This window comes from Gekko japonicus, unplaced genomic scaffold, assembly GCF_001447785.1.
Source record: "Gekko japonicus isolate JY-2015 unplaced genomic scaffold, Gekko_japonicus_V1.1 scaffold3336, whole genome shotgun sequence".
Lineage (NCBI taxonomy): Eukaryota > Metazoa > Chordata > Lepidosauria > Squamata > Gekkonidae > Gekko > Gekko japonicus.
This window is the reverse complement of record NW_015161509.1, coordinates 58,180-67,150: the sequence shown is the minus strand read 5'-3', so window position 1 is coordinate 67,150 and position 8,971 is coordinate 58,180. Positions and strand designations below refer to the sequence as shown.

The 8,971-nt window shown below is 52.3% G+C and overlaps 1 protein-coding gene across 1 annotated transcript in view; it reads left to right on the top strand.

Moving 5' to 3' along the window:
* The window catches only part of CRTC1 (CREB regulated transcription coactivator 1), a 36,766-nt gene extending 31,904 nt beyond the window's left edge, over positions 1 to 4,862 (top strand). Inside the window, exons 13-15 of the mRNA XM_015429237.1 lie at positions 270 to 356; positions 1,526 to 1,706; positions 3,560 to 4,862. Of these exons, the coding sequence (XP_015284723.1) occupies positions 270 to 356; positions 1,526 to 1,706; positions 3,560 to 3,771 (480 nt within the window). The 3' untranslated portion in view covers positions 3,772 to 4,862. The remainder of the gene's footprint in view (positions 1 to 269; positions 357 to 1,525; positions 1,707 to 3,559) is intronic.
* Positions 4,863 to 8,971: the final 4,109 nt, after the last annotated feature.

The following is an 8,971-nucleotide window of genomic DNA, read 5'->3' as shown; positions in this document are numbered from 1 at the left end:
CTTGCAGATTTGTTTTTTTTTTTTGTAGGTTCAGTTGTTGGTTTGGGACCACCCAACTGCCACTTTGAAATGCGTTTATTATCTGGGTCTTTGCCACCCCTCTTTTCTCCCCAGCAGGGACCCAAAGTGGCTTTCTGACAACACCTATTTGCTCCTCCTCCTCCTCCATTATCCGGCCCCTCGGCAAGTGGGTTTTGTTCCTTGTTTGATGCTCGGTGGGCCAGCCTTCCTCAAAACGCTGACGCTTTCCTTGTGCCTTGCCTCCGCAGCAAACATCCATCCTGGGGAGCGTCTTTGGTGATTCCTGTTACGATCAGCAGATGACAACCAGGCAGGCGAACGCCTTGTCCCATCAGGTGAGCAAGCGTGCCTCTTTTGACACACCCCCCCAACACCGTTGCTGGAAAGAAGAGTCAGGCAGCCGGTTCCAAGTACAGAAGTGGAAGAAATGCCTACAAGCTTGTTAGAAACCCTCGGTTTTCAGAAAAATCCCAAACGTTAAAATTTAAAAATTCCTCCAAGGCAAATGCTGTGCAAGGTCTCAGTTCCCAGGTTAACCCCCACGCAACAGCAGTTTCTGCAGTGCCAGGGGTGGGCACACAGAATGCCCGTCCCCCGATGGACAGCACTGCCACAGAAGGCTCCAGGTCTCGTTCCAGCAAGGCGGGAGGAGGACGCGAGTGCTGAGAGGGAAGGGCTGGAGGGACCAGCGGGGGTGGGAAATGCAGATTTCCCCTCCCAGGTTCTGTTGATGCCGGGCCAGAGAACATTCCTACCAAGACAATCCTAGACCCCCAAGAATGGCTGTAAAGCCACTTAAATGCTGGTGATTCTATTGAATTAAGGTTGACGATTTTATGAGTTTTAATTGATTATTGCAATACATTTTCAATTGTAAATCTGCATTGACGGCAGGTATATACATGTTGGTACCCGACCTGAGCCTACAACGTGGGGAGGGTGGGGATATATAAGTTCAGTGAAATAAGTAAATAAATGAGTAAAACAGTCTCCCCTTTCCAGACATCCTCAGGGCTCTGAGAGGAGGAGCTGAGCCAGACCTAAAGACAAGGCAGAATTGCCACCCTTGGATTCAATTCTTACTCTGGGGAGCCAGTTTGGTGTAATGGTTAGGAGCGCGGACTCTGGTTCCCCACTCCTCCATATGCAGCTGCTGGTGTGACCTTGGGTCAGTCACAAGTTCTCTCAGTGCTGTTCCCTCAAGGGCAGTCATCAGAAGAGCTCTCTCTCAGTCCCACCTACCTCACAGGATGGCTGTTGTGGGGAGGGGAAGGGGAAAGGAGATTGTAAGCCGCTCTGAGACTCCGAGTGAAGGGCAAGGTTATAAATCCAGTCTCTTCTCTTCTTCTCTTAAACGATCCACCATGAAAGGGCCACGTGCCCGCAGCCTAGCGAGGCTCTCCTGCAATAAGCTTCCGACACTCACCCAAGTGTCGGGTTGCCGTGAGGACCACTCAGTGGGCAAGCCGGGTGGCGTGCGCCGCTCACTCTCTTGTTTCCGCAGCTTGAGCAGTTCAACATGATTGAGAATGCCATCAGCTCCAACAGCCTGTACAGCCCGTGCTCCACCCTCAACTACTCCCAGGCGGCCATGATGGGACTCACGGGCAGCCACGGGAGCCTGCAGGACTCCCAGCAGCTCAGCTACGCCAGTCACGGGAACATCCCAAACATCATCCTGACAGGTGAGGCACTCAGGAAAGGTCAGCTCCCCCCAGAACTTTGTAAGGGGTGTGTGTGTGAGAGAGAGAGAGAGACTGCGCGCGCCCGCGTGTTCCCCATTTACTGAACCTTGGGAGCTGTTTAGGCAGAGAGAGGTGGATAGGGAAGAGCTGGAGAAGAGAAAAGGGGGAGGGCAGGTACCCAAAAGATCCGAACGCTGCTGAAACCGATGGGTGAAGCCAAGTTTAGTCATATGCAGGTTGGAGAAAGATTCAGATGGTCAGCCGCGTTCCCTCGAAGCTGAGTCAGTGTGAGCAAGCTTACAGTTTTTTAGCCTCCAGCTCGCACATTTTTGTCTCCGCTCAGGAAGGAGGGCTCCGGAGCAAACAAATTTATTTAGCAGTCAAATTGCTTGCTCACAGCGTTAATGCCAGTAGCTCGCCAAGTAGAATTTTTGCTCACAAGACTCCACAGCTTAGAGGGAGCATTGTCGTGTTGGTCTGAAGCAGTAGAACAAGTCCAGTGGCACCTTCAACTTTCTGCAAGTTGGAGAGACAGTCCAAAATCATTTTTGGTGTGTGTTGGAGCGTGTCACGCATAGAGCTTTTTGCCAGAACAGAGCCACTGTCCCTGGTTGGCAGCTAATTTATAGCAGCTGAGCCATATTGGGTTTGGTCCTTGGTTTCCTCCCAGGGAATCCAAGATCTGGGCAAAAGACTCTGTAGCCCCTAACTCCCCAGTATGGACAACAGCTGAGGCTTTGGCAGAGACACCGCCCCCCCTGCCCCCCGGTGGAGAATCTCGACCCCTCACTCCCTTTGGTGACTCACATAGCCGAGTGGCCGAAAATGGGAGGGTGGGGAAAGGACCCTGGAAAAGTCCCTGTCTGTGAGCCCTGGAGTGGCCGGCTGTGCATTGGTCTATGTGGGAAAAAGTGACCTAGGTGTCCAGAGAGGGATATCCTTGGGGACTGGAGGCTTTGAGGTCCAAGGGGGTGTGCCCCCTCTTGAGTTGTCAGCTGGGTATCACCTGTATCTCTGGAGACTTTCTGACTTCTAGGCACTAGATCTTCATCCAAGATAGCCTCCGCCGCCTCTCCCTCTGCTGGTTTCCAAGAACATAAGTACATCTAGTCCAGCATCCTGTCTCACACAGCAGCCAACCCGTTCCTCTGGACGGCCAGCAACACGGCATAGAGGCCGAGGCCTTCACAGGAACATCAGAAGAGCCATGCTGGATCAGAGCAGTGGTCCATCTAGTCCAGCATCCTGTCTCACACAGTGGCCAACCAGGGCCAACAACAGGGCATAGAGGCCGAGGCCTTCATAAGAACATAAGAAGAGCCCTGCTGGATCAGACCAGTGGTCCACCTAGTCCAGCATCCTGTCTCACGCAGTAGCCAACCAGTTCCTCTGGACGGCCGACAAGCATAGAGGCTGAGGCCTTCCCCTGATGTTGCCTTCTGGCTCTGGGTTTCAGAGGCTTAGTGCCTCTGAATGTGAAAGTTCCCCCCAGTCGCCATGGCTAGTAGCCATTGATAGACTTATCCTCCATGAATCTATCTAATCCCCCTTTAAACCTGTTTATTCCTGTGGCCATCACAGCATCCTCTGGCAGCCAATTCCACATTTTAATCCCTCTCTGTGTAAAGTAGTATTTCCTTTTGTCCATCCTGAACCCACTGCCCATCAGCGTCATTGGATGCCCTTGAGTTCTGGTATTTTGTAAGAGGGAGGAAAATACCACGGTTCCACAGTGAGGCAAGGGCATCTGACTGAGCTTGGAGAGTCCAGCATTGGCTGTTCTTTTGGCTGGCTTTTGGTGGGTCTGACCCGAGTCGTCTCTTCCCCCCCCTCTCATCTCCCCACCCCCATAGTGACAGGAGAATCGCCTCCCAGCCTTTCGAAGGACCTGACCAACTCTTTGGCTGGGGTGGGGGACGTCAGCTTCGATTCGGATTCGCAGTTCCCGCTAGATGAACTTAAAATCGACCCCTTGACCTTGGACGGGCTGCACATGCTGAACGATCCAGACATGGTCCTTGCGGATCCTGCCACAGAGGACACTTTCCGGATGGATCGGCTGTAGAGGCGGAGGGCCTCTGGCAGAGAGAGAGAGAGAGAGAGAGAGAGAGAGAAGAAACGGACGGTATCCCAGAGTGTCCGTGCCATTCTGGGAGAGGGGGGGACTCGGCCGGCTTGCTTTGGAGCAACCGAGAGCAGCAGCAGCAGCAGCATCACCGTGTTCCATTAGCAGAGCTCATTTCGACACCCCGCAGACATGCTGTCCTGCCCCCTCCCTCCCCCCACGGTGCTGTCTTTAACCCATCGCACACCCCTCGGGGGTTGGGAGAGAACACTTTGCCAACTCCTCCCTCATTTCCTTTCCTCCCTCCTGCCTGCCACCGAAGTTCCAGCATTTGGTTCTTTTTACCCTTTGCACTAAAATTTCTTTTTGCGGGAGGGGCAGAGGAGGTTGATCTCTCCCCCCCCCTTTCTTCCAGGGCGGACTGAGTTGTCCAGAAGGTAAATTACTAATATATTGTTTTTTGTCGTTATTTACATTTCCGTATGTAAATTACCAAGTCTTTGGTTTCTGTTACAGAAACGGCCACCTCCGCATGAAAGTGTGGGTGCTTGCGGGGAAGAAGGGGGGGTGGGGCGGCTTAATGAACGTCGGCCTTCCCCGTGTGAATTCTAAAAGCTCTCTTGTCGACGTCACTTTCCCCCTACAGAGGGGGGGAAATGGGGGTAAACAGTGGAGTCTTTGCTCTGTGACTGTCCACAACCGCTTCCCGAATCTGCTGCTTATGTGTACTTTCCGAGGGGTTCAGTGTCTTACACCTTCCCGTCCCCCCTTTTTTCCTGAGTCCGTTTCCTTCCCATCCAGATCCTTAAGCGATGACCGGGGGCGACTTTAAGCTGTTCACGGCCCCCCAGAAAAAACCAACACCGCTATTCACCAACCAGGGGGTGGGGGTGGGGAGAAGCATGCTTAGATCACACAGACCACGGCCTTCCCTTCCGAACAGCAAGCATACGAAAACATTCTGTGGTCAAAGGGGTGGGGGTGGGGCAGTCCCTTCTCAATTGCACATGCGGCTTCCATAATTTCATTACCTGCAGGGGATGTGATATCAGCAACCTGGTGAAGCAGGTTGAGCATCATGGCGGTTGTTATTATTATTATTATTGTTTTTTTTTTTTTTTTTTTAAAAACCTCTTATCTCTCTAAGAACATGCAACCTTTTGCATGGAAGGTGTAATTTCTGTCTGGTATAAACTCTGTATTGTGCATGAAGTTATCCGGCTAGTACATAAAAAGTGAGCTAAATCCAGTCGGGCTGGATCAGTGTGCGAGGACGACCCAGCAAAGCCATTGGGGGTTGCAGGATTCCAAGGGGCAGCAGGAAGTGCTCTCGAGGGGGTCCTACCTTCCCGTAGATTGGGGGTCCCCAACACGGTGCCCGCCAAGCGTTTTTGGGAAGTGGGCCAGGCCAGGTGGGGCTTTTGCCCGCCGAGTTCCGATTGGCACTGGGAGAATTGATTGGCTGTGCGGATTCTTTGTTTTTTAAAAAATTGCTTCGACAGTGGGTGCCACCACAGCACAAGCATCTTCACTGTGTGACTGAAGGTGAGCCATTTTGTGGCTGGCTCCACCTCTTGCAGCAGCCGTTTTTCGGCAGCCGTCTTGTGGCCGCACCCACCACACTGTGTCAGAATTGCAAAGGTGCCTGCAAGCTCAAAAAGAACGGGAGCCCCTGCACTAGATGTTGGGGGTGGTGGGGCACAACCTGTAGAAGCTGTTGTGCCCCTTTCACCAAAGGAGACCTGAGTCGTACGCAATGAAGGAGGGGGGGGGTTGTAGCTGGGTAATTTTCAGTGGAAGAAGAAAGAACTCCCTCTCCCGCAGTACACATAATTCGACACCCAGGGCGAATTTTGCCAGCGAATTGGCTTGAGACAATGGGGAGGAGGCATTTCCGTTTCCTTTGTTTCTTTTGTGAGAAGGGCCAGCCCTGAGCCAGGCACAAATGGTCCTCTGGGCATAGGGTCACCATCAACGTTCCTTCTAAGCTATGGAGTCCTGTGAGCAAAAATTCTACTTGGTGAGCTCCTGGCCTTAAAGTTGTGAGCGAGCGATTGGGCTGCTGCATAGATCAGTTTGCTCTGGAGCCCTCCTTCCCGAGCTGAGATTTTAAAAAAAAACTGTGTGCCGGAGGCTAAAAAACTGTGAGCCATCTCACACTAACTCAGCTTAGAAGGAACACCGGGCAGGTCCTGGAGATCTTCCAGAATTACAGCTGATCTCCAGACGGCAGCCCCCCCTGGAGGAAACGGCTGCTTTGGAAGGTGGGATTTAAGGCATCGTACCCCACTCGGGTCCCTCCCTTCCCCAGACCCTGCCGTCCCTAAAATCCACTCCCAGATCTCCAGGCATTTCCCAGCCTAGGGTTGGCAACTCTATCTGTGCACCTTGTGCTGAGGCTGAGGCCCCCTCTAGTTCTTCTGACTTGCCGTGTGAAAGCTTGGGGGCCTTGGCCCACAATCTAGTGCGATTTTTTCATCCGGGGGCTCCTCACGGAATCGCTCCTTTCCGAGCGGCCACCGACTCCCGCACTGCGACTGTTCGGTGGAATGCTGACCCCCCCAAGCCGCCTTTGGCGTGGCCAACCAGGTGGGTCCTGCTTCTTGTTCCCGGGAGTAGGCTTCTTTCTAAAATTGATGTGTTTTATCACGTGCACGGAACTCTTACTAGACAAAGTCCCCTCCTTCTTGTGTCAGAGGAGCCGGGGGAGAGTTACGGTTAAGATGAGGCAGAGGTGGTGGGTTGTAGGTAGCAGAAGTGGAAACTGTCTTGGATGCTCTGACCCAGTAGCCCTCCAAATTGGGGTTAGGGAGTATTACTCGACCCATTCTGTCTGGCCTGTCGGCTCAAGGGGGCTGTCCCGGCTGATTTCCCTGCGGGTGTCCTCTTTTGGCTGAGAACTGGGCATGCAGAGCGTGAGCCCCTGCAGGTGTCCCGTGGGTACCCCCATTCAGGAGCCGCTGTTGGTTCAAATCCTGATATCCTCTTCCCCCCCCTTCTCAGAGTGGTAGCTAGATTTCTGTGTACTCCCAGGACCCCCCCTCCCCACGCCGTCCCCCATCCCCCTTCTGAGTACACGTTTGCCCAACATTTCATCTGTGCCATTGTTTTTTTCCCCCTTCATTTTTTTGCACTAAGGAAAGAAAAGTGACAATAGATTTGTGTTTTCGTTCATTTTGGTTTTTATTATGTACAGTCTTGTAACTTCTTCTGTGTAGCTCTTCTTGATGAGATTTCCCCCCCTTCCCCTTTTTGATTCCCGAGGAAGACTTTCCCCCTTTTTTAAACAGTATTTTAGCCTGAGCCTCCTATGAGTACTCCCAGTGGTCTCCTTATTTCAAGTTTGCTGTGGCTTCCTTTTGTGTGCAGGAAGGATGCCTCGATTTGATTTAAAAAACAGCGACAACGAGATGTGAAGCTTAGCTGATCTCTTGTTTCACACGTCGGCTGAAGCCACAGTGTTGGGAGGGCTCATCTCCTTTGGCCTCCGCCAGCACTGAGTTGGTTCTTTGGGGTTGCAAAGGCGTGAAGAGCCCGACCCCCCCCCCGACCCCGCACTCTGCCCTGTTGGGCAACATTGCCGCTAGAATCCAGCTCTCGTTTGGCTCTCCATCTCTCTCTTTCTCCCCCCCCCCACCAGTCCCCTTCTTTTTGCTCTCCATCTCTCTCTTTCCCCCCCCCCCCCACCAGTCCCATTCTTGACTTCTTGCATTTTTAAAGTACTTACTAGCCGTTGGTCCTTTTTTTAAAAAAAAAAAACACACGCTGAGCCAAAATTAAAGGATACAACATCTAGTTCTGGGGAAGATCTGCGGCTCTCAAACTTTGCGACTGCGTCGAGGAGGAGAGATTGCTCATTTCCTTCTCCTCCCTTCCTGTCTCTCTCCCTTCCTTTCTGCTAAACGAAACCAACTGACACCTGTATATAGGAGAGCTTTTGTGTATCAATAAACCTGTAAGTAAATATTTTACAAAATGGCCTTAATTTAAATATATGCGCACTGGGGTGGGGTGTTTAAAAATAAAAACCCCATTTGGATGTGGGGGTCTTTTGGGGATGCAGGGTGGTAGGTGAGCGCTTAGGGACCATTTGCTTTGGAGAATATTTAGCTTATGGTTGGGGGGGTGAGGCTGGAGGTAAAAATTAAAGGGGGGACGCTAGCACAAGGAATTGAAGACTTAGCGGAGAGTGGATCATCTTGCTCTATTATTCTCTCTCCAGTTGGGAGTACTGTTGCTGCTTATATTTAATTCGTTGAGAACCGAGGAAGTGATTTCAACATTGTTATAATTTATTTATTTTTATTCCTCTTTTTTTTTAATCCTGTGGGTTTTTAAAAATACAACTAAGCATTTAAAAGCCTGGATCTAGAGATTTTTATGCACACACCCAACCACATAAAGGAATGTGGGAGAGCTCCACCTTTCCCCTCCCAGACGCAGCGACACTGGAACTTCGTCCAGAGGGTCTCCCAGCTGGACCCGTCTGGGGTGTTAGAGGCTGCAAAGGGGCAAAGGGCGGCTCAAAAGCACCGGAGTCCCTCTGGCTCCGGCGGAGGGGAATTCCGGCCCGGGGGGAACCCCGCCCCCCAAGCTGCATGTTGCCGACGTTGGGGGCGTGGCTAAGCTCGTCGGAGGGGAAAACCATATGGTTTCCCCCTCCGACGAGCTCAGCCACGCCCCCAACGTCAGCACGTCACCCGTCACTTCCGGCGATGTGCTGCCGGCGCGCGCGCACGTACGAGCGACTCCTGGACCGCGGCGACGCTCCCCCATCGAGAGGGGTAAGAGGATTTAGCAACCCTAGGGGGGGCACGAGTCTAGTTCCCATGCTGTGGTGCTTGAATGTCTGTGTCTGACTCTTACTGGAATGAGATTCCCGGTTGTTGGTGGCGCAAAGCTTTTTCCATGTGACTACCCCCCCAAAACTGGAATTTCGTTGCAGGTTTACTCAGTGAGAATAATTCCGAGCAGGTGGCTGGACTCCAGTTTCCTTGGCACTGTGTTTGGATTGCCCTGGAATAGAAATTAAATTTAAAACAAAAGCCCAAAAGCCAAGAGCGTGCACAGCACTGGATTCCGGCCCGCTTACGGCTGCAAGAAGTACTCGGCGGTCAGGAAAAAGCGCCACGCGCCACACGGAGTTACGAAGAGTAGCATTCCCGTTCCTCACCAGCACCACTCCCCAAACCCGTGACAT